The 27,248-nt window shown below is 38.4% G+C and overlaps 1 protein-coding gene across 2 annotated transcripts in view; it reads right to left on the reverse strand.

Moving 5' to 3' along the window:
- Positions 1-27,248, reverse strand: part of LOC126474501 (ionotropic receptor 93a) — a 198,241-nt gene that overhangs the window by 78,114 nt on the left and 92,879 nt on the right. For both annotated transcript variants that reach the window (XM_050101977.1, XM_050101971.1), the window contains exons 9-10: positions 25,169-25,246; positions 5,458-5,613 (exon numbers count right to left, since the gene is read on the reverse strand). In XM_050101977.1, the coding sequence (XP_049957934.1) occupies positions 5,458-5,613; positions 25,169-25,246 (234 nt within the window). The remainder of the gene's footprint in view (positions 1-5,457; positions 5,614-25,168; positions 25,247-27,248) is intronic.

Here is a 27,248-nt window from a genome sequence, read left to right on the forward strand (position 1 = left end):
AGTGATAACAAACTATGTTTTGATAATATTCTGGGAAAAATGGAGTGCTTGTTGTTGCAAAAGTAATTTGTAATCAAAGACATATGGAGAACAGAAACACTTGCAAACAAAGTATATGATGTGTGACACAAATTATGATTGATCATACATGAAACAGCTGATGAAGCTGCATGAAAGGAACATTGAGGACTAAAAACCTTAAGAGAAGGATAATATAACACAAACAGTACAGCATTTGGAATATTAGTATTTCTACATGGTGTTCCAAAAAGAGTAATTTATGCAATACTTTAAAAAATGATGGAGAGAAGTATCTTCATCTGTAAATCTGAAAAAAATAGAAATAAATTAAGCTGAAACAATACTAATGTTTTGTTGGAAATTCATGATAATTCAAGATCAGTAATAGTTAACACAGTAAAAATACATGAACAGTACACTGCAAGAAGCACAGACTATAAGTATTTACAAGATGATAGAAGGTGTACTTACAAAAGACTGGATTTGGAAAGGTGTAACGTTTTTGAAATAAGAACATATGTGCAAAGGAATCCTGTGAAAACCGTAAAAGTGAAATCGAAAAACTAAACGAACGCATTTCAAGTTTACAAAAAATTGTAGATGTTCTAAGTCATGAGATTTCACATATAACTAATGAAAACTGTGAGCTGAAGAAGTTGTGCCATATTCTAAATGATAAAACAATTAAGCCACAAAACGGGAACCTGGTGAGTTATGAGAAGCGGAAAGGAAGAGATAGACAGGCATCAAAGGCAGTAAATGAAATTATAATTGCAGTTAAAAACAGGTATAGTGTTCTGTCGAATAGTAGAGATGCCTGCAATAAGGATAAGCAAAACACTAGTGAAGTGATGCAAGACAGGGAAACAATGTCCGAGTGGATAAAAGTGTCGCTCAAAGGTAGTCCCTTGTCCACTAAAAGAATAACAAACTCCATAAAATCTATCACATTTTGTGATAAAAACAAATACGAAGTATTGCAACAAAGTGAAAATACAAATAAACAAAAACCAACGTGTGTGACAAAGAAGAAAGAATCAAAAGTCGACGTCTTTGGAGATAGTCACGCCAAAGGAATTTCTCAAGAACTGCAAGTAAATAGTAAATCAACGACAGTCACAGGCATGGTTAAACCAGGTACTGGTTTCAAAGAAGTGACGAAAAACATCGTAAAATACAACTAAGACAAGCAGGACAGTGTTGTAATTTGTGCTGGAGCTAAAGACATTTACGAAAACAATGCTATGAAAATGTATAAACAGCTCTTGAGTGTTTCGCTAGTACTGTCAAATACAAACATTTTACTGGTAAACTTTACCCACAGGCATGATTTACCTGAATGGTCATGTGTGAATAAGGAAATTCACAGAATTAATGCGAAACTTAAAAGTAGTTGTAGACTATTCAGCAATGTGAAATTAATTGACTCAAGCACACTTGATAGAGAATGTTTTACGAAACATGGGCTTGACAGAAATGAGAATGCCAGGTTAGGAACCTTAATAAGGGCAGCAATTAAATGTAATTACAAAGCGACAGCCACTGAACTGGGATGGTATAAATCTCCAATAGTAGAAACACCAGCACAAACAGCAGCAGCACGCAAATGGACCATCCAAAAAGCAGTAGCAACAGAGGAACCTACTACTGGACCAACATTAGCAGCAGCAGAACTAACAACAGAAGCAATAGTTACAGCATCAAAAACCAACCAACCACAATCATTAGCAGTCACAGCAACATCAGAAGCAGTAGTTCCAACATCAATAACCAAGCAACCAGAATCACTGGCATTCACTGCAACGGCACACAGCAACAGCAGTGGTAATAGGAGCAATCATCACACCAGAAGAAAGGCAGCCACCCTTGAGAAGCCAGGATTTTTGCTGGGGCAAAACAGTGAACAACAGCACAAAACAGGGAAATGTTTGCAAGCAGAGGAATCTACAACAAGGTATGAAATCTTGTAACAGTGTAAGAGAAAATGCATCAACAGAGTGTAAAGTCACAGGTCAGTCGGATTGTTCAAATCAGCTAAGAATTATGAGTCTGAACATTCAGTGCCTTAAAAACAAGTACCTTGAGCTTGAGGTAGCAGCAAATAGTGACCATATTGATTGTTTATGTGTTATGGAACATTGGTGCAGGGACAGTGAACTAAACAGCATAAACTTAAACCAATATAAACTTGCCGGTCAGTACTGTAGGCAAAATGCCAAAGGTGGTGGTGTATGCATTTATCTAAATCCCAAGCTTAAATTTAAGTTAAGATACGAGGCTAAACCATTAATCATAGAAAAGGATTTTGAGGCAGTAGCCATTCAGTTATATAGTTTAAAGAAGAAAATAATTGTTGCAGCAATTTACAGGTCACCATCTGGAGATACTGAAGTCTTTCTTAAGAATTTGGAAGAAATGCTCAACATTTTCTCAAATGAGAACTCTACCATAATTCTTTGTGGTGACTTTAATATTAATCTATTGGTCCAGAGTCCAGTAAAAAACAAGTTTTTAGACACACTAAAAAGCTTCAACATGTTCCCCCACATATCAGCTCCCACTAGAACAACAGATTCCAGTGAAAGCCTAATAGATAACATCTCAAATGTAGACACACATGAAGTTGCAGTTACAAATGTGAATATAGGATTATCAGATCATAATGCACTAACCTTTAATCTCACTGCGACTCCCAAGGAGGAGGAAAATAAAAGGAGTACAAATGATTTTTCTCTACTGAAAATTGTAATCAGTTCAAAAATAATTTAAAAAATGCAGTTTTGTCAGAGGTCCTGGCACAAACAAACACAAATGATGCTTACAATATATTTGCTTCCACTTTTATGACATACTTTGAAATGTGTTTCCCAAAAAAGCTTTTGAGTTATAGATCATCTGGATCCAAAGGGACCTGGATTACACCCGGAATTAAAAAGTCAAGTGAAACCATGAAATTACTAAGTTTAAAGTTAAAAACACGTCTTGATCAGCAGTTTGTTGAGTATGTGAGGACATACAAAAAGACTTACCGCAAAGTAAAAGCAAAAGCAAAATTATTAAGTAATGACAGATTAATAAGGCAGGCTAGTAACAAGTCCAGAATGATGTGGAAAATGGTAAAAAAAGAAACTGGGGGTCAAACTAAAGAACAGGAAATCAATCTTAAAAATAATGAAAATATTCCCATAGAAAAAGATGCCATGGCACACTATGTAAACAATTATTTTGTAAATATTCCGCTTACTGTAAGTAGTAAATTTAAGCAACAACCAACAGTGACGACTCCAATGGTAAATACCAGCATGATGGCAATCCCAACAGATGAGCATGAAGTTCTAAAAGTCATTAAATGCATGAAATCCAAAATGACCTCTGGGTTGGATGATGTACCTGTATCAGTAATTAAGAAAATTGCTCCATGTGTTGTCAAACCTATAGTGCACATAGCAAACTTGTCCCTTAGTGAAGGGGTATTTCCGGACAAACTTAAAATCTCTAAAGTGATACCTCTATACAAAAATGGTGACAGACATAAAATAGAAAATTACCAACCTATATCTCTCCTCCCGGCCTTCTCCAAAATACTTGAGGAATTAATGAAAATCAGAGTTACAAAATATCTAGAAAAGCATAAACTAATAAATAACAGTCAACATGGGCTTCGAGCAGGGCACAGTATGGAAACAGCCATATTGGACTACACAACAGAAATAGTAAGAAATTTGGAGTCAAATAAACAGGTTGTTGGAATTAATCTCGATTTATCCAAAGCCTTTGATATTGTGAACTATGTAATATTACTAGAGAAACTTGAAGCAATAGGCATCAAAGGTACTGTTAAAAAATGGTTTGAATCTTATCTGCAAAACGGGTCAAAGTTGTTGAGCTGAGGTCATCCAACAATCTTCACAATTTTAAACTCATATCTGAACCAAAACAAATTGAAATAGGTGTTCCACAGGGCAGCATTCTTGGCCCATTGTTATTTCTAATTTATATCAATGATATACAGGCTCCAGACAGCTCAGCCAAAATTCTACTATTTGCAGATGTCACGAGTATCATAATTAGTGATATAAAAGAATCATTGTGTACTACATCAGAGAAAATGCTCTCATACATACAGTCATGGTTTTATTGAAATAAGCTGACATTAAATACAAAGAAAACAAACTTTATACAGTATGGAAGCAAGTGTCAAGGGGAAAATATGTGCCTTATGCTGGATAGCAAACAAACAGAAAAAGTGTGCACCACAAAGTTTCTGGGAATGCGAACTGACCAAGATTTAAACTGGAATGAACACAGTGTATATCTTATCCAGAAACTTAGCTCAGCATGTTTTGCCTTTAGAATAATATCTGAGGTATGCAGCAAAGAATGTATTAGAGCAGTGTACTTTAGTTATTTCCAATCAGTTGCAAGCTATGGCATAAGTTTTTGGGGAAAAACCAGGTCAAGACTAAATGACATTTTTATTATGCAAAAAAGAGCTATTCGTATCATGACACAAAGCCCACCACAAACCCACTGTAGACACTTATTCAGACAACTAAAGATACTTACAATACCATCAATATATATTTTTAAATGCCTGGAAATGATAAGTAAAAATAACTGTGATCTCCAAACCAACTCAAGCTACTATGATCACAATACAAGGCATTGTAAAGACTTGCACATTCCCTATGTAGCAAAAACTAGAAGTCAGCAACATGTTAGCCACTTAGGAATAAAGCTTTTAAACGCATTTCCATCTCAAATTAAAGAATTGAAAGGCAAAAATAATTTCAAGCATGAAGTAAAAAAATACTTGATGGAAAAATGCTACTACAGTGTAAATGAATACCTGTCTCAGACTGTGGATTGAAACCTGTACTTATTTTTAAAAAAATTCAAACTAATTTAATGATGTTTTTAACTTTGTAATTATGGTACTTAGGAAAAATCTGTTAAATATCCGTAATACGTTTTGTATATAAGGCACAGTTCATGATCTAAAATTGTTTATCATGAGCACGTACTTTTGTTTTTTGGGTAATAAGTTCTTGTACACTACTTATGTACTATGTGTATGGAATTTCTTTGCTGTTTGTATATGTTTATCAATCTATTATGTGGATGTGTTGTTATGTGTTACGTGTAATCAAATGACAAATCCTATATCACATGTGTGATCTATTGGATGCTAAAAAAATAATAAAATAATAATAATAAAGGGGATATGAGACACCTAAAAACATCTATCATAGGAACACTTAGTGTTTGGACATTACTTACAACAGCAAGAGACCACACTAAGATGGCAAGAAATACTGTACAAGATTTTTTCATAACTCATTATAAGAAAGAAAGAAACCGTAAAGAACTAAACATGTTTCATTTAAAATAATAAACATAAAAAGCAACAAACTGAGTCATTTACATGTTACTTACATCATTTCCAAATGGACGAATGAAGAGCCCAGCTCTACTCAGCTCTCGAGGTCGTGCAGATAAGAAAGTGTATGTGACAGTACCCAGAGGAAAAGTAAAATTCACTTTCAGTTTATGAGCATCATTTATGATGAATGCTGCTGCTCCAATAAAAACCTAAATGAATTTAAAAAAAAACTTATAATTTACTACACCCAATTCTATAACCACAGCAATTGCCTGATAAAATGGGGCATTTCAATGGATTCATCTAATAAGTTATATGTGAGCAAATGCACTTGGTTCCTCAAATATACCACACTTTTTTTTTCCAAAATAGACTCTCAGACTTCCTGCATAAACACCAATTACTTTCCACAGCACAATATGTTGTCATAACAAGTAAATCAACTTAGATTTCTGATTTTAAGTAATGTCCTCCACTAGTGTATGCCTTGACCTCCCCAAAGATTTTCTTACTGATCACAACACATTAAATTACAAACTCCACACTATGGACACCTACGGAATACCAGACTGGACAGAAATAGTTGTTTTGTATCCAGTTGTATGAAAATGTCAATTTAACAAGATTATGAGAAGGAAAGTTACTACTCACCATATAGCAGAGATGCTGAGTCATAGATAGGCACAACAAAAAGATTTTCACACTACGACTCAGCATCTCCGCTATATGGTGAGTAGCAGCTTTCCTTCTCATAATACTGTTACATTCCATCGTGGATTTTCCAAAATGTCAATTTAAATTAACATAGTTCTGTCAGTGAATGTATTAAACATAGTGTACCCCAAAAACCTCTTCTTGGGATCTTTTCATACCTCTTTATAGCAAATAAATATTCCCAAAATATTATTCAGTTTGTAAATGACACAGGTGTGTCAGTCAGAGGGAAGAATGTTTAAAGGTAATTTGAGCAATGTGTGGAACAGGTTCAATAACAATATAGGAATTGACAATGAAGAAAAAGAATAATTTCAAACTTCCACAGACCAAGTAATAAGAAAAACAATATAAACATACAGTACAATGACAAAACTAGTCAGTCAATAAAGAGCATAACATTTCTAAGAATTCAGTTCCAGGTTGGTTTAGATGGGAAATACACAAAGAAAATATATAAAAGAAGCTAAGCAATGCATGGTACCTAATAAGTCTTGGAATTACTGTGGCAAACACTATGTTAATATTAATTTTGTTTTTCATCTTGCTCACATTATGAACATAGTAATCATGCCTCTTTCCTGGTTCAGGTGATGATTTGATAGTTTGTGCAGGTATCGGTCTGTTTGTGTGTGGGTTTTTGATACACACAGTGTTCCAGGTTTTCACCATCCCTTGTGACCAGCACATCTAGAAATGGTAGTTTTTTGTCCTTTTATACTTCCATGGTAAATTTTATCTTGGTATGGAGGTTGTTCAGGTGTCTGAGGATGTCACCGAGCTGTTCCTCACCATGGCTCCACACAACGAAGGTATCATAATTGTATCTGTACCACACCTTAGGTTTACATGGTGCCAAGTCCTGCGCCTGTGCTCAATATGTTCTATGAAGACTGGACTAATAGGACTAAACATGGCGATGCCTTCCAGCTGTTCGTAAAAGTTGCCATTTCATGTGAAGTACCTTTTGGTAAGACATGCATGAAAGAGCTTTATGATGTCTTGCAGGAAAACAGAACCAGTGTGCTCCAGAGAGTCACTCAGTGGCACTTTTATAAACAACAAAACAACATTAGACATGACCAGGACATCATTTGGTGCAAGTTTTAGTTTCTTCAGCTTTCAAGAAAATGTCTTAAGTCCTTTATGTGTGTGTCAGTCTTTCCCATGTACAGCTGGAGCAGAGAGGCCAAGTGTTTTGCCACTTTATATGTCAGTGAGCCAGGAGTGCTAACAATCAGTCTTAGTGGAATGTTATTTTTATGGATCTTAGGTAATCCATACAGCCAATGTGGTAGGGTTTCTGTGTTGCACAGGTTCCTCTGTATGTCTGCTGGCAGAGAAGACACCTTCATTAACCGATTCATAGTCCATGTGATACGCTGCATCAGATCTGTGCTTAGTTTTTGGTATGTCATCAGACCTAATAGAACCAGGATCTTCTGCTCATAATCTTCAGTCTTCATTACGATTGTCGCATTTCCATTATCGGCAGGCAGTATCAATATACTCTTGTCAGCATTAAGATTCTTAATAGCTTATATCTCTTCTTTCTTTAGGTTCCAAGCTGGTGGTTTTGCTCGGTGCAGTATCCTAACTGTTTCAGTGCATATTTCCTTTGCTCTTTCACAAGGAATGGTCTGAATGGCCGTTTTGGTATTAGCAATGATGTCCTCCACAGGTATAGTTCTCGGGATGGTAGTGAAATTTCCTCCTTTTTGAAGGACAGACACTTTCACTTCAGTCAATTGTCATTCAGAGGGGTTGACCACTGTGCATGACATGTCAGAAATCACTTTGTCAGTCTGCTTTTGGCACCTTGCAAAGTTTTTCTTCTGTCACTCTGTGCAGTGCTCAAATTCATTATGCATGCTCCTGTGAGTGATGCTGTCAATCTTGTCTCAGTTGTCTCAATGCATTCTGCTACTTAGTTGAAGGAAAAAGTCCAAAAGTTCCTCATCTGTTCTTGCCAAGTCTTTCCATGTTGCATGAATTAGCTCATGAAGAAAAGCTTGTTCCATTCTGTCATAGATATGATGCGCTCTTGTGGTGGTGAATAGGCCCTTACATTTCAAGAACTTCAATATAACATCTTCATCCTGGCACTGTGACAGAAAGGTAAAAGAGGTCATCAATCACACTTTCTTCTTCCATCATTGGTCAAGACATTGGTACCATCTGTAAATCTCCTCCCCACAGAGGTGTAATACAAAATAGTTCAGGCTTTCATGTCCACATGTTGACAAACTGGCTGTTGGCTTTTGTCTCAGGTTCTTCGGCCAACATTTGTCTGATGATTTTTCTGATGTTTTTCCAGCATGAGTGGCTGGCATTTTCAGAGTTTCACCCTCCATTGCCAGTGGTGGGCTGGAGCCAAGCTCATGGCCATAGACTGTGTGTACCTGACACACCAACATCCAAGGGCTTCTCTGTAGTCTTTTCTGACACACTTCTCTTGCTGCCTTCCACAATCATTCAATGCAGCATGGGAAGCCAGGATCCATTTGCCTTGAGGATTTCTTCTTTCTTGTTGAAGTTCTCCTCACGTTTGTGTATTTCTATAGCTTCTTTGAACAAGTGGGTGTGAGAAGAAGACTACAGGTAAAGTGTAGAAGCAGAATTATGTATAATTCATGGAAAAGGTACCACAGATTGTAACAACTAAGAAACACAGGAAATCACCTATCAGATTAATGAACAGTAGAGAAACAAATGCAATTTATACAGGTTTATCTTCATGGGTGGGAGAACAAAAAAAACTTTTTACTTTCTTTACTCATTGTATGAACTAGTAATTTTGTAATACTGAGGTTCAAGTGAGAAATTATGTTGTGCCAAGACTTATTAATGATTATTTATTACATTTAACTGTTTTAAGCTAGATTTCTGGTGTACTCTGAAAGCTGAGAACTAATAATTCTTATAGTGATTATATAAAGATTAATTCTCTGTTGAACTTTACTTAGTAAATATTATAATCTACAGGGGGTGGACAAGGATAAGGAAACATCAAAAACACAATACACTACCATACCTAATACAGTTTAGAAACACTATTGGCGGTAAAAACAGCTTCCACTCATCTCAGAATGGATAAATGCAGGTCCTGTATGGTTTTCAAGCAAATCTTATACCTTTCTTCCTACAAAAATGTGGAAAGTTCAGGTAACGATGATGGAGATGAATAGCAATAATGCATCCTTCTCTCTCAATAACATTAAGAACTGGTGACTTTTGTGACCAGTAAAGGTGAGACAATTCACCCTCATACTCACAAAATCAGTTCTGGACAATACTGGCTGTGTGAATGAGGGCCATGTCATCTTGGAACACAGCATCACCATGGGATGGACCTGATCAAACAAAATGGTCATGTCTTCGGCAGTAATGTGACCTTGCAGAGTAACCACTGGACCCATGGAATGCCATGATATGGCTGTCCAAATCATCACTGAGCTCCTGCCTTGCTTCACTCTTGGCAGCAAGCAGTCTACATCATAGGTTCGCAATGGTGTTCACAAGACATAAACTCAGCCAAAAGTTGAAACAGTGTGAAACAAGACTTATCTGAGCAAATTAGTTTTTACATTGCTTCTTAGTGCAGATTTTATGGCTTTATTGCCAAGTTTTCCTGTTATGGGGATTTGCATCATTGATTTGTGGTTTTGGATTTCCACCTTGCCCTACAATTCCAAAATTATGGGGCTCCCTTCATGTTGTGTTCATTCTGGCAGGGTTCACAAGTGCAATCTCTAATTTTGCAATCACTTTTGCAGCTGTCATCCACTTATTTTTCAATACAATCCTCTTCAATAACCGTTTACCATGATCACTCAACACACACTTTCATCTACATTTTGGCATAGTGGGTGATGTTTTTTCACTTCTTCTATACGCAGTATAAAGCAATTCAGTGCCTCTTGAAATGCCAATCACTTCATTACCTTTGTTGTGAAAGTACCCACCATATGAGTATCAACAATTTGCCCATGTTTGAATTCGCTTAGCTCTGACATAATGCAATCACAACTATGCAGAACACTGTTCTGAACAATGACTCACACTTGCAACATATTGAGGGAATGGCAAAGGTGTCATTTATAATCAAATACAACTGTGCCACCTGCAAGTTTGGCTGGCATTTGCATTTATTTTCAAGCATGCATTTTATGTGCTGATGGCCTTGCCACAGTGGTAACACCAGTTCTTGTCAGATCACCGAAGTTAAGTGCTGTTAGGCTGGGCCAGCACTTGGATGGGAGACCATCCAGTCTGCCAAGTGCTTTTGGCAAACAGGATGCATTCAGCCCTTGTGAGGCAAACTGAGGAGCTATTTGATTGAAAAGTGGTGGCTCCAGTCTAGTAAATTGATGTACGACTGGGAGAGCAGTGTGCTCACCACATGCCCCTCCATATCTGCATCCAGTGACACTTATGGGCTGAGGATGACATGGAGGCTGGTCAGTACCATTGGGCCTTCATGGCATGTCCAGCCAGAGTTTAGTTTATGCATTTCTTGTGGTTCTTCCACATTTTTGTCCAACCACTGTACTTGTGATAAAATTGATGTCTTCCTAGAAATGTGTAATGCTTTATACATTCTTATATCTTATGCTGAGAAGTATGATTTGAAATTCAGAATTCTCTACAGATTATGCAATGTCATGGTTTGTAGTAAGGATAATAAATAGTTTATTAATTTTCATTATGTGAAAAAGTGATTAGTTGCACTGGTTAGTTTGGTAACTACACACTTCAATGATTAATGTTACAAAATATTGATCATATGTTGATTTAATTATTATTTATGTTATGTGATAGATAGTTGTAGGGAATCATTGCACTATGGACAAATATGCTGTTATGCTAACCTTTTTACTATACGGGCCATGCAGTAACCAACAGAGGATTATGTCAAAAATATGCCAGTTAACTTCTTGATTCTGCTATGCAATGATTAATGCTAGGGAATCCGATGCATATAATGATTTAATGATTTGAGATTTGTGCTATAATTCACATTTGGGTAGGATATGGTCTGAATTATTTTGTTTTCATTAAAGATTAACATTATGATGATTTAATGACTTAAAACAACATTGTATTTTTTGTTTTGATTTTAAACTGAAATACTTTGTATTTGATCAGTGATTACTTGGCAGTCAATTTTGCTTTAATACAGAAGGTACATTTTTGAATAAACCCTCTGAAGGACATATACACTTTGTTAAGTCCAGTGACATCCACAGGTCAGGGGCTGTTGTAGTGCTGTTTCCAAAACTCATTTTCTGTGCAAGGTCCTCTTCTATTCTATCAACTGGTCAAAATTATTTCCTACTGTCATTACTATATATTCTCCATTAATTAGAATTTATGAGTAGATTATTTTGCAATGGTTTATTTCAATGTAAGTTCACAATGATAAAAACCATTATAAATACTATACTTAACTAGTGAAATACTAATCTGTATTATCTGCTGTATGTTTGATTTCTTAATTCTTAAATTTCTAGGTAATACTATTGCATATGATTATATATAATAACAACACTATTAGTGTTGTTATGCCTCAAACAAGTACAGACATGGATTTGGGAAATTCTCATAAATCTCACGCAGCTATTGCTGGAAGACAGTAGTTCAGTGACCAAGTGGTATATTGGATGGCAGCCATAGGTGAGGTTGATATTTTACAAACAATTCTGTGAGCCAGGTTTACAACACCACTCACAGGCTACAAATTATGGCCCGGTGAGCACTGTATACAAATGTGAAGTAATCAGGGCAGCACAGGGCACTGATGTGCTGTGAAGAATCCATACATTGCTGTTACACCAGTGCCTAAGGACCTTTGTGTCGGCCGAAGTGTACTGTGGAAAGCTGATGTTGTCATTATCAAAGAGCTTCACTTCCCCCCTCGAGAGGAGCTACACCAGAGGCATCGGGAAAAGACATATAAATAAGTGAACCCAGAGGCTCAAAGCAGGCAGTCATTTCACCATTTTGTCCATGTCTATAAGTGGATAAAATGGCAATTATTTAAGTTTGAGACCAACAACAATGACCTTTTGGTGATGGATATGGGTGGCCAACCAGCTTGCTGAAGCTACCTCGATCCTCTGCTGTGCTGCACAGATGCCTCAATGCTGTGGCGGGATGCATCTCACCTTGCAGCTACACCAGCACAAGGAGTCAGAGGGCTGTTAGCCTCTGCTCTCTGGGTGGCATATCCAGTGGTCTGCAAGTTGTTGTCCGCAAGGATAGGGAAAGGGCATGAAGCTGTATCCTCCAGGATGCACAGCTGTCTGCGGACACTGAGTGAGCTGCCCTGGTCTGACAGCTAGAGCTGCTAAGGCTCACTACAATGGCAGCATCTGACTGCTTTCCTTCAGTTCTGTACATGGGGTCCACAAGCTATGGTTGAGGGATCATTCAGCCATGTTCCAGGCCACGGGCACAGTTAACGCACACAGTGGCCACTTAGCCATGACACGAGTGGATTGCTATGTCTGCAAAACTGGGCAAGCAGATGCCAATGCTGCAGATTCCAGAATTCGCATTGGTGCTAACACACGGTGCCCGGTGCCAAGTGCATGGTACATGGTGCCATTGCTGACTTCAGCTGAAGGCTCACTTTGTATCTTAAATGTAATCAAGCCAATGACACAATTGCCTGTGTTTCTCTGCACACTTCAGCATGAGTCTTTCCTCTCTCCCAAACAAACCATACCTCTCAGTCATTCTGACATATTACAACCCCTAAGCTTGAGGAGCTGTAACAGTATTATTAGTATCTGGTGTTTGTAGTTTATCTAATAATGTGTTTTATAACCTTACAATTCAGAGATTTATGCTTAACTAACTATATTCTTTGTAAACAACCAGTAAAAAAGTGAAGTTGTATGTCATGAATGCCCAGGGGCCCCAAATAGCAGGTTCAGCCACATAATTGGAAAGTTTTTTCCTATCCTTCATGCCTTTAGGCATCTTTTCCTTGGGAAGTATGAGAGCTGTGTGTGTAAGAGTATCTGTTAAGTGTAGATGGCTGTAATACACGTGTGTGTGTGTGTGTGTGTTTGTGTGAGTGTGGGTAATACAATGCTGTCACATAGCCTACTCCTCTTGAAGAGCACCAAGGGGGCTGCCAAGTACAATGTCTCTATCTATTTGACAGATCACCATCAACAATGTCTCACGTACTCACTTCATGAGACAACAAGGAGAGGTTTGGAATTGAATCCAGACCATTGGCACAAAGTCTGGTGATTGGGGACTTGATGCCACCATCCCTTCTGCCCCCGACATCATAAAGGCAAAGGGAAAATTATCAACAGCATGTGGCATACCTGGATGGTCACCTATCCAACAACTAGTCATGCCTGATGGTGTTTAACTTAAGTGATCTGACAGGAACCAGTGTACCCTCCTAAGTAGAGCCATTGACAAACAACCAGTAATAGTAATTTTACAGGTTGTGAAAGTAAAATGATCAGACTTTGGCTTAAGAAATTGCAGATCTATGAGCTGTTCTTCATTAGTCTATAGTCAGGACTTAATTATGAATACTTCAAGTGTAGACTACACCACATTAAAGTTATGGTTATAAGTTGCAATAATTTGGTTATTCTACAGATATATTGTGTTTAACTGATTAATATGTCTCTGAACTATAAGGAGGATTACAATCTGTGAAATAATTTTGTGAAAATTAAGTAGTAGAAAAGTTCAGTATGTTAATGTGAACTGGATAATTGGAATGATACCACAATAATGAGACTCATACAAAACTTACACTACACTAGAAATTTTATATATGCACAGTGTGTGACAATACTGCAAACCCACCACTGTCAGGATAAATGTAACTATAGTAGGTGAAGGTGGGTCAGCAACAAAACTGAGGAAGTGAACCATGGAAGAGAGAATGAAACTCAATGTTGAAGTCGATATATGGAGGAGCAGAGAATCCAAAACTGCTTGGAGACAGGCATGGAGTTGTACAAAAAATGCAACCAATGTAAATGACTGAAAACTAGAAAGTGGAAACAGAACATGGTGAAAGGCAAAGACCAGGTGTGAAGCAGTTGAAATCAGTTTAATAACTGATGTGCCCTGATCTATAGCTGTTGACAGGCAAACACTTGGGTCAATGATACTGCCCATACAGTGCTTCATGCATGCCAACTGTGACAGCTTGCTACGCTGCTCTCTCTCAAAATTGGCAGCAGCTCACCTGCATCCTTATCAATACCCACTCATGGAGTTACTAAATCTATCTCCCCTTAAAATGTAATTGATAGTCACAAATGGCCAAGTTTGTGTATTGACCCCTGTCGCAAAATCTGAGAGGGTAAGCAATTTGCCAGCAGTGTATCTACTGATGAAGTAGACAACACTGAAGACTGGCATAACAGCAGGTCTGCCTGCATTGATGGGGGTAAGGACTCATCCATGGGCTCTGCAGTGGGAGTCAGGGGAGCATTTGCTGCTGACACCCTATTCTTTGGGAGAAAGTAGGACAGTGGAGGGGGCAGCGGCACATTGCCACAGTTGGCAGCCTCGTACTGGGAAAATTCTGCAACCAATCCCTTCACCTTTCTGCTGTGAAAACAGCAAAGTTGCAGATCCAACAGACTGTGAATGCAACTGATTGTAATGATGAATCAACTGTTCTCAATCGACATCCACCACAAACAAATGTTAATCTTTGTGGGTCACCACGACATCCATTTCCATGCCTGCTGCCAGCCACAGAACCATGCCTCCTGCCAGCCAAAAGACTGGATCCAAATGGTAGACCACAGGGAATACTCTTCTGAATGCCAAAAACTTCAAACTTTCATGTCATTAACTGCCAATCATTATCAGATACGAGTGTCTGTGGGGAGCCCTCAATAGTGAAAATGATAGGTATCAAGAATACAGTGAAGTCAATGTTGTGGAAAGCATTTTGGCAACATACAGAAAATTCGATAATGCATCCACAGCCAGAAACCACACGCTTTCCAAGAAAGGGCTCTCCCCATTGTCCTGAGGGTTCTCTGTGACTAGCCAAGGGAAAACTGATGTGGCACATCCTGGTTCTGTGCAGAGGCTGCAAAAGCCCATGTAAGGTGTTCAATACTGTAATCAATAGCCAGCTAATTGATGTGATACCATTATGAAGCCTTCACATATGCTACACGGACACTGAAGCTGAAAGTGTTATGTCTGAAAGAGTGTCCAGATTGCCAAAATGATTTTTCAAAAAATGGGTCAGTGACCATGGCAACCATGACCTGCTGCACTGTCGCTGGAAAATTGAGCAATGTGAAAATTAGTCTCTCCTGTCTTTCAAAATCCAGATCTGGTCCCACTGACAACTGCAATAGTACATCCACATTAGCATGCTGGGCAGTCAAAAGATAACCAGTATCATAGCAATAATTACTGAGAAGCAGTGCACACCTCTGCAATTGGTGGGCAATCCTATCTGGTATCATGGAACAAGGGCCAAATAAGGAAACCAGCTGTTGGTGGTCACTGATATGTAGGAACTTTGCACCACACAAGAAAGTGTGAAACTTCTAAATGCCAAAAATGATAATCAGTCCCTCCTTTTCCACCAGTGAATACTTCTGTAAGCGATAGGCTGTTCTGTGCCACCTCACTTCTGATGTGACAAGACTGTAACTATGCCATTTAGGATGCACTGCCAGACCGAGCTAATGGTTTACCTGGCATAAGGGAAGCCTAACAGGGACTGGAGCACAAACACAGTTTGAAGAACAGAAAAGTCAGTTGACAGCCTGCAGATAATATAAATTAGATTCCATTTCTGGTGAAGCCACTTAAGAGGATGGAAGATGTGCAAGGCCTGGGATATGAACTTAGTATAATAAGAAATCTTGCCCAAAAAGGAGTGGAGATCCTTCAAGTTCTTGGGTATGAGTACATAGACAATGGCTTTGACATGTTCACCTTCTTTGCTAAACACATGACCCAAAAAATGCACCATTGGGAAAAAAACTAGTTTGTAGTAAAGGTCATTCTCAAGAAGATGTTTGAAAACTTCCTCCAGCTTTTGTAAGTGCTCTTCTAGCATGGAGCCTATGAACCAGATGCCATCAAGGAATGCAATATTTACTATAAGACACAATTTGACCCAGTGGCCGTTGCAACTTCGGGTAACCCATGAGCCTGTATGTGTCAAAGTTAACGTGGCTAACCATCACTCATGTGTCTACATGAAACTCAATTGCTTACCCATCTATGGCCAACATTAAAAAAATATGCTGCCGTGAAGCTTTGTGGGGGACCAATGTATCTAGGAAAGTACATCACTTGCCTCTGTTGTAAGTTCATGGGATTCAGAAATCTGGGCACCACTGACAAGAAAGGGTTGACCAAGGCCAGTGACCTAGTTTGGACCTCAGGGTCAGATGATAACTGAATAATCATATCCTAATTATCCAGTTCACATTTGGGGTAGTTTGTAGTGGTCACTCAAACTGACACTTGCATAAGAGACCTTTCAGATTGGCAACCCAGACCAGATATGACTACCGAGGGTGCTGGTTTAAATGCACTGTGCCACCACCACTAGAATTTGATGACCAAATACTGTGTTAGCAACTGACAAGAGTTCCTCAAAGTTAAATGTCTCAAGCTGTGTGGAGGGCTTCAAATTTTGTACAACTTTGTACAACCCTCCACTGATGGACAATAAGAAGGTGGCCTTATCATCTGAATCAATGATATGCCTTACCTGGAAGTGCAGCCAAGAACTGGCACAGATATTTCTTCCACCTTACCACAGACTTGTCAAACATAGTGAATGGTTGTTGGGGTCATGGGGTAAGGCTTCCTTGCAAGCACATTGTCTACCACCAGCAAGGCATGAATATGAAGCAATTTCGCTATCTGTTTGAGCAGTTCTTGCATCTGCTCCTTCTGCAGATTTTGATGTTGCTCCTGTAGGTTCAACTGCTCCTTCAGCCAGTGCAAAAATGATGGGTCTATGGTGCCCACAAATTAATGTTATGAAAAAAGAAAAGCATCAGATGTGTAAGAACATCTTATGTTACCATTTTTGCATCTGCACAGGGCATCACAATACTGTGAAACCGTCACTGTTGGCACAAATGTAACTACACTAGTTGATGGTGGGTCAATAAAAAAACTTGGGAGCTGAAACCTAAAAGAGAGAGTAAAATTTGATGTGTGTCAGTCTACAGGGGTGCAGAGAGTCTGAAAACCACTTACAGAATGAGCATGGAGATAAACACAAAATGCAACCAGTGTGAACAACTGAACACTAGTGTGTGGAAACAGAGCATGGTGCAAGACAAAGGCCAGGTCTGAAGTAGTTTGGAAAAGAAAAGAACCAACTGGCCATAGCCTATTGCCACCAACAGGTGAATGCCTGAGGCAATGGTTCTCCATATACAATGCTTTGTACGTGGCATATGTGACAGCTTCCCACACTACTCTCCAATGAGGCCCATGTTAGCTCCATATCAATACCTGCTGGCAGAGATACAAACATAAATACTGCAAGGAAAGTCCTGGCAGTATGTAAATAATTTAGGAATAAAGGTAACCACTCATTGAACAGCACAACCACTGAGCCACTGACAGGCCCACAAAAAATACCTTGCAGAAGAAATCCTTTGATGATCTACAGTATATGTACATCCATGCCAAAACATTATCTTCATCATGTGCCACACACCACCAGCTCCCATAGACATATGTCATATGCTTAGCCCATGCAACTGCCACCTCTCCCTACTTCATTCTTTCCCTGCAGATACCCACCCCAACCAGATCCTGGTATTGTGTGTCCAGCTGGAACAATGTGTGTGTGTGTGTGTGTGTGTGTGTGTGTGTGTGTGTGCATGTGTGTGTGCGCGCGCACGTACATGCCACATTTCTTAACTATTGATCCCTCCAACCAATGCTGTTGTAACGGCAACACTGAATCTTGCCTCTCCCATTTCATACCACCATCCAACCATGAACTTCTGCCCTTCCCAACTGTCCACAGCCAGGTTACATTACAGGAAATATTTACTCCAACTTGTCCTCATCATCCTTCCATTCCAAAGAACAAAGTCTCCTCTTCAGGAACCTGACCCTGATTTAATCATTATTCCTGCATTCAAAAGTTCCATCAGAAGCCTTCTGCCAGATGTTTGACTGTTCCATCTACAAGCTCCCAAAAGCTCAACATATTCTTCAATTTCTACTGCAATCCTTAGATCCACACAAGATTCTCTCCTGTCTGCCCTTTCCCCTCCTCACTCCCATGACCCCTTGCCACTCCACACACACACCAGCTACATGCTTCCCAAAATCCACAAACCCAACAATCCTGGACACTCCTTTGTAGCTAATTATTGTGCTTCCACTTTACCACTTCCACATCAGAGAATCACCCATGGTTGGCATAGCTGCAGTGACAAGAATTCACTTGCCCTGTATACTGCAGGTCTCACAAAGGCCTTCACAGACAGAACTACTCCCCCCCTCAGCCCCTGAAACCTAGTTCGTAAAACATTTCCCATGTTGCATCATCACACATCCCTAATCCTCCCACCACCCTCAAAAATCAGCAGCAAATGAATGACCCCTTTGTCACCCAGTACCACCTCAGACTGTAGCAACTGAACCATACCCTTCACCAGTTCTCGATTATCTATCATCATGTGTGGAAATGAAGGACATTCTATTAATAATCATTCCCATGCCTCCTGAAGTGGTATTTGGTTACCCACCCAGCAGCCTAGTTCATCTCTATGCCACTCCCATTTCCAAGCCCTTGCTACATGGGTCATATTCCTGTTGAAGACACAGATGCAAGGCTTGCCTGATTCACCCACACTGGTCTTGTCAAAGGCTTATTTTGTTCCATCAAAGGCTGCACTGTGTGTGAAAACAGCCACATCATATACCAGCTGTGCTGCAATTTCTACACAGCATTTTATGTGAATGTGAACACGAACCAGTTGTCTATCAGAATGAATAGACACCATCAAACTGTGGCCATGAGAGCTGACTACCCAGTGGCCAATATGCTGTTCATCACAACATGCTCAAGTTCAAAGGTTGCTTCACAACCCATTCCGTCTGTATCTTTCCTTCCAGTACCAGCTTTTCTGAACTATGTTGATGAGAGTTATCCTTGCAACACATCCTTCACCCCCATAATTCCCCTGGTATCAGTCTCCACTAACCCAAGGTCCTAACACCTTCTATTGAACAGTTTCCCTTTCCACTGTCCTGTCACCCCTATTAATCTGCACCTCTACATCACCTTCATTGTACACTAAACCTCACCAGTTCTGGTGCCTGTATGCCACATGCCTGGCTCGTACATCTGCTGCCCCTGCCTCCTGTTTTCCTCCTTTTGGGTTTCTTTTCAAATAATTGTGTTGTGACCAGAAAAATTATTTTTATAGTGTAAGAAATTGCCCACCCAGAATCCTAGTTCATCCCTATGCCCCTCCCACTTACAGCCCCTTGCTACATGGATGGTATCCCTGTTGAAGACACAGGTGCAAGACCTACCTGAGTCACCCACACCATTCCTGTCACAGGCTTATTTTGTTCCATCAAAGGCAGCACCACCAGTGAAAGCAGCCATGTCATATACCAGCTCTGCTGCAAGTTTTTCACAGCATTTTATGTAGGGAACCATATTTGTCATTTCTACTGCCATGTTGTAGTAATAAAGTTAATAACTGATAATTAATCTTTTGAAAGAACATGGAAGTTGTATATATGCAGACTGAAATGATGAATGAAAATTTGCTCCATGGTTGGGATTTGAACCCAGGTCTCCTCCTTTTTGAGACTTGAAAAGGTCTCTGGAACCATGTAGTTTACCTGAATATGAGAGTTACTAATGCTTCATTCCACATTTTTGTAAAAGACCATTAATAATTATTTTCATGTGCAAGATTGCTCAAGTAATACAGCAAAAATGTTGAAAAAAGTATTTCACTTATTTTATTTTATTTATTGAAAAAAATTGTGTACTCAGGATTACTTTGAAATGATGTGTTGGGGATTCTTTTGGATGATGATGATGGTGTTAGAGCTCCTCAAGGAGTGATTACACTGATTATTTTAATGATAATGATGATGATGATGCATTACTGACTGATAATTCGGTATTAGGGATGATTGTCATGCAGTGTGATGACTATGCGAGGAACACTGTATAATGGAGTGAGTAAATCATGTTCCGTAATTATGTGGACTGGATTAATGGTAAAGCTTGGCTAATTTAGTGCAAGTAATTAATGGTATAACCTGTGACAAGAGAAAGCTGAAATATAACATTTTTGACCAGTGGGTTTTGCGAATGAGAGTGGGTAGCAAAGCTTAGATTGGACTGAAAAATATATCTTGAATTAAGATACAGGGATGGTGAAATAAAAATTTAATTCTAATTAACTAGCTAATTAGTGAAAATGAACTGCTATAATTACTATCTGTAGTAAGTTGTTGATGCCATTATAAGCAAAGTAGACAACAACACTACTATAGATTTGAAAGGGGGAGGGGGAGGGGGGTGGCATAATCACTGATTCCGAGGGAAGTGATTATCTAATTAACACATTTCATGAAATTTTAATTAAGAAAACATATTTATTTAATTAATTAACAAACTGTAATATTTTGTGTGCAGCAGCACTACATTATTATTTTAAGACAATGTAGGTATAACAACACTTTCTAGCCTTCTGTTATAATAATTAATCTTCAACAGTATTGAATTTTATTGTCTTTTTCTTGTCTCTCTGATCGTGAAGATTAGCAGAGTCTGAATACTGATGAGGGGACTAAGAATTTGATATATATATTGGAAACCAAATAAAAATTTGCTGCTTAAAGGAAAATTTTGAAAGAATAATTGCAAAAAATTGGAAGGTACTCACATATGAGTGAACTTTAACTGGCTCTAATATAAACAGACCTTCAATATCCAATTCATATATTCAGTATTTAACATTCATAAATTTACATACATCCTCTTCTTGTCACCACTACTGTGCATAGAGATTGGTATGACAATACTGGTTCCAGATTGCCCCTCCTCTGCTCATGCAAATTCTTCTTGTTAGCATCGATCCTCTTAATGCAGGATTCTTGGCACATTGTGAAGGGATAAACAGACTGGTATCATTGCCATGAATGAACGAATAAACTTTATTATCTCAATAAGTGTCTTTAATACTTTCTAATGCACAATTGGAATACACGCTTCTGAACAATACCAATGTGGCAGAACTCATCACATGTCAACCAGCTACCACTTCTAGAAACAGACAGATGAATCTAAAGCAATTAAAAAATTGAATGTATAAACTTCATGCATGATAACTCTGGGGGTGTGTATAATGTGCCAGATCAGTTTACACTCAATTAATGAGAATAGGATAATGTTTTGTAATCAGTTTTTAAGTTATGTCATTTATAATTTAAATATTTTACCAATTTACAAATGTGATTGTATTTAAAAGTAATACTGTCATTTTATATAAAACTGTTCGTTTGGAATGTTCAAGAACAAAACAATATAAGGTGTAACCAGCTTAGAAATATGTATGAAGTATTAACCAAATATCTGACTGTAATAGATTGTTCAGTTTTTATTCAAGTTTCTGTGAAAAGAGTGGTGTCAAAATGAACAATATATTTTAATAAATATTGCACTGATAATGTAATTCTATCAAAATTCTGTTTATACAAAATGTGTTACTGCTTCTTGTAAAACCAAATCCTATACTTAGACTGCTGAATATTCATAATTTTAATTATAATTTTAACTAAGCACATGTTCAGACAACACCATCAAATATTTCAAAGGCTTAAAGCTCTTTATAGTTCAGTGGCAGCATCCAACATTATAGTGTAATGGAAGTTGTAGTTGGAGCCATTTAAATTTGTGTCAGCGGTACGTGCACTCATTTCTTTTCGAAAAATATGGAATTAATGTACACATAAAATGAGCAAAAAGTTTTCTAAAGTTTTATAGTTACTGCTATGCAATTTCAACCACCCAGACAAATATGACATTTACACCTCCTAGAGTTAAGTATATTTTTCAAATTTATCTCAGTTGCATATTGCCATTCAATGTTTTACCACCTTGTGATGTTTACTGGCAACCACCTACTGCTTTCAAAATTAAATTTATGTTTATGATCATGATTCAATAGAAATTATCAAGTAGTATTAGAAGGCCAATGGGGACAGGAATGAGACTAACTTACCGGCACCAATTAGTTTGTGCAGCTCATGATGATGGCCCCATGGAAGAGTGGATTTGGAGGGGGTTACAGAACATAGGAAAAGGAAACTGTGAGGAACAGGGTGTGGGTACAGGATGAGTGAAGTTAAGAGTCCTGGGCAGGGAGCTAGTAGAGATTGAGTTCAGTGCAATTACGGGAACAAAAGATGCACTGCAAGGACAGCTCCCATCCGTGTAGCTCAGAAAAGATGACATTGGTGGTAATGATCCAGGAAGCATGAATTGTGAAGCAACCATTGAAGTTGAGCCTATTGTGCTCAGAAGCATGTTCCAACACTGTATGGCAAGCTCTGCTCTTTGCAACAGGTCCTTAATGGCAATCATACAGGTGGGCAGCTGATTGGTGGCTATGAACACATAAAATGCTGTGCAGAAACTGCAGCACACCTAGTATATGGCATATCTACTTTCAAAGGTGGCCTTGCTTCTGACAGGATAGGGTAAGTCTGTGACAGGATTGGAGCAGAATATGCTGGATGGTTGTACTGAACAGGTCTTTCACCTGGGCCTTCTGCAGGGATATGAGCAAGTGGCAAGGGGTAGGAGTGGGTGTGGCATAAGGAAGAACCATGATCTTGTGTGGATTGCTTGGGTGGTGGAATATCACCTTGGAAGAGGTTGGGTTGAATTCTGGGTAGGATGTTCCTCATGTCTCAGTACAATTATAAATAGCAACAGCCACGATGAAAGATGTGGTTCAGGGAGGTATGTAGGGAGGTGGTGTTAATGGTGTTGAGTAGGGATCCAGTTACTGTTGGGGTTCAGATGGAGGATGGATGACAGGCAGTAAAGGAAGTGGTCCTCATCTTTAAATAATATGTGAGACTAGGATACTGCACTCGCATGGCATCTTCCTATACCAACCTATTTATGGACAGTCTGTAGGCAACATTCCTAGCCACTCAGACTAACTTTTTCTTATACTGTGGTTGTGTAAATTACAGTTCAACTTAAAGTTATTGGCAACAAATACCCTTTAGTAGTAAATGTACTGGAAAGAAAGTATAAGAATTCAAACTTGTGATTATGATTATCTACCCAGTCATTCATTCACACACCATGTACTGCAAATACCACATCAGGGAAGAGTCTTTAGGGACATAGAACAAATCAAGTTATACTTTAACAGATAGTTTCACACAGAAAACTATCAGCTTTCTATACATTGACAAAGTCAAAATCTATCTAATAGAAATATTACAAGAAAGGAGAATCCACATCCCTGATTCCAAATATTGTGATAAACTATAGAAGTAATGGCCAATAAGGTACTCTTTAACTTTGTTTTTCATTATCTATGGATGTAGAATTTAATTTCCTGCCTTATGTCCATTCACAACCTGTTACAGGCTTTTGCACTAGAATATAAAACTCCATTCTGAGCCCTAAATATAGGACTTATGGTTACTTTTAACAATGGAAGGTGCAGGTTGGAATATCAACAATATTATGATAAGGATAGATTGCTATTCACTGTAAGACATAACAAAAAGACTGTTACACACTGAGCTTTTGGCCAAAGCCTTCTTCAGAAAAGAAAAGAAAAGAAAACACACATTCACACAAGCAAGCACACATTATGCATACATGATTGCACTCTCCAATCACTGTGGCCAAAATATGATAGTGTTGTGTCAAGAGGAAGCAGCAATCTGGAGTGGAGCAGGGGTGAGGGAGAGATAACAGGGTATGGGTGGGGGAGAGGAGTCAGCAGTGCCTGATGGAGTCTAGACCGTGGCCAGCCAAGGCTGCCTGGTGCAGCATCAGGAGGTTTTGGGGGAGGGAGGGTTGGGAGGGGGAGGAGCAATGAGTGGAAAAAAAGAGTAGCAAAGGAAGAGAAAGACTGCTGGGTTTGGCAAAGAGCAGATCACAGAGAGGGTTATCATTACTTCAGTGATGTGAATGTGAATAATTATGTCAATATTCTCATTGTGCAAAGCAATGACAACAGAATGAGATATCTTAGTGACTTTGTAGAATTATTTTGAATCAGATACATAATCATAAATTTCCAATTTCTTTTTGATGAAGCAGCTATAAACTGACAAAAATATACTTAGAAAATGATGACAATTTAGGTGGCTGATAGAACAGCAGTATGGTTGAGCCAATACTTGTGCTCACACTGTAATGCAAAAGAAATGTCAGTTCACAACAACCCCTGCAGATCTGGATAAGTGCCAATTTGACACTTGGAGCTCACAGCAGATCAGCAGTACACAGCCTGGTGCAGTGTGCAGTGTGATATAGGATGGCCACTGACAGAAGTCTTGATTTTAAAGTAAGATGAGGACACATAGTCCATTATGTTTTTATTCAATTTTATTCTGAGAATGCCGCAATTGTGTTGGTAGACTTTTTAGCATTATAACCTCATGAGCTAAGTTTTGCAACCTGATGATGAGGGCATTGTCTCTCAAAACCCTGATCCAGAAGAACTACTGCTTCTACTCATTGAATCAAGTTAGCAACTGTTCCTAAATTAGAGAAAACATTGATTGTTTGGTTGGTAAAGACAGGCTACTTTACTGGAGATAAGTGATGGTGTCAAAGAGATATCGTAATTTACTTTTTGTAACTAGTGAACAGATTTAAGAAATGTTAAATAGGAAAATGAAAAACATAACAATGAAATAAAAAATACATGTTCAAAGTATCACTACCGTGATGTCACAATTTGTTATCTGGAAAATTAACTATAATTTTATAAAGTTAAATTTTTTTTATAAGAAGCATGAGTTACATACTCTCTTCTGTGCTACAGTTTCTATGAAATGGTCCCATGGCACTATATCTTTTTTTAAGTCTTCTAGTTTCTCATTCTCCTGCAAGTAATCCAGAAAACTAAATTGAATTTTTAAATCCATTAACATATTAAACCATCACAGGAAAATAAAATTACTTAAAAAGAAGCATTATATGTCACAAAAAGACTAATGCACCTGCTCCTGTCATCAAATATAAGAAGTTTCTTGTTGAAATTACTTTTCAGAGCACTGTAACAATGAAAGCTACATTTATGAAACATGTACATTGTACATACATTGTATTTACAATGTACACATTCCATATCACTGTGGTTTGTATCTTATAATTTACATACAAAAAGTGAAAGTAACTAACTACAAAACCTGAAAGAAAAAGAAAATATGAAATATTATGACTGAAATTTATAATCTCTGGCTTATTCTATGTTGTTTTTATACATGCATATGACACTGGGTGAAAAATACATAATGAAAGGTGTAAAGGTAACAATGAACCTTACAGTTGAGGTATTGAGCAGTCAGCAGATATATACACAAGACTGAACTGAGCTAAGCTTTCCAAAACCACTTTTCCTTGGAGCAAATTTCCCATTATCATTTTTTCTCTTCAGATACATCCATTCTTACAAGATCCCTCCTCCATTTTACTTATTTACTTATTAGGTTTGTTACACATCTACCAATATTAACTGAGAAAACCCACTCCTCTGCCAAACTTTCTACTTATTTAATTCTTCCTAACTTCCTAAGCCATCTGATACCCTTCTCAATCTCTTTCATTTTTTTAAAATTTATTTAATTACATATATAGCATCACTCTATGACTTTTGTTAGTACATTGTGGCATATTTTAAGTGTAAATTTTCTGAGTTATAAACATTTTAAAAACTTGACCAAACATGCCTGATAATGTAAATTCTCTAAAAGCAAGGTAATTACAAATTCATTCTTCTATCATTGTATCTCTAAATCAGTACAAAAACAAAAACCACTGCATATAAGACCTTTGTGTCATTTTTTGTTTACACACTGTCAATCTTGCGTCCTTGACAAATTTGAAAAATTCTTTAAACTGAACTATTCTTTCAAAACTGACCATGAGTGAGAAATTTGGGAGCTGTTATAGGATAGTGAGTAGAGGGATTTGTTGCCAATCTTGCAGGAAATATTTTCACTGGGGGGATGCAGTGGGGAGAATGTTGGGAGAACAGAAGAGGCTCTCTGCTGGATCTGCAGTGTATGCAGTAGGAACATTTTGATGGGGGAACAGGAAAGGAAAATCTGTGCCTTCAGGCACTGTTGGAGGAAGCAAGAAAGGAACTCATAAGGATCAAGGGAGATAGGAGGGAGGAGGGTGGCTGGGAACTGGCAGCTGGTAGGAGGATAGGAAGAAAGAGAACACGATCTGACAGTTATATCATCAACACCAAAAACAGGTATCTACCACTGCCAGAGTTAACTGGAGAAGAGCCTCAGGTAAAAAAAGGAGCAAGAAATGTGCAGCACACTTCAACCAAGGCCAAGAAGCCTAGGAATGTATATAGTGTTACGAAGAAGACAGTGCTGCTGCCAGGTAGTAGCCATGGGTGAGGTGTTGCCCTCAGTTACAGGAAAGTTTAGGTGCAGTGTTCCAGGCCACCAATATCTTCAAGCCAAATGCAGGGCTATGTCATAATAGACCACACCTTGATGGAGCTGTGAGGTGAATCAATGTGGGGTTAGGAAAGGTTCTGAGGACAGCCAACTTTGCTCATGTTTCTCTGGTGCCCGTCGGGACTATCAACAGATGGGGCTTCACTAGGCATGGCCTACACCTAAACAGGACTGAGAAGGGTAGCTGATTCATGAAAGTATAGAGGGTGGATCTCAGGCCACACATGGTCAAATACCTGTTGTCATAGGTAGAAAAAGTAGGTCTTTTTTAAGATAAATCCAGACAACAGGTTCCCCAGCCTAAAGAGCATCTGCATCAGTTTAAAAAATACTGAAACAATCACCCACAAAACAGATTTTAACACTTCAAACATCTCATGTACCAGATGTCACAAAGAAAAACAAA

The sequence above is a fragment of the Schistocerca serialis genome, chromosome 1 (genome assembly GCF_023864345.2).
Source record: "Schistocerca serialis cubense isolate TAMUIC-IGC-003099 chromosome 1, iqSchSeri2.2, whole genome shotgun sequence".
Classification (NCBI taxonomy): Eukaryota; Metazoa; Arthropoda; class Insecta; order Orthoptera; family Acrididae; genus Schistocerca; species Schistocerca serialis.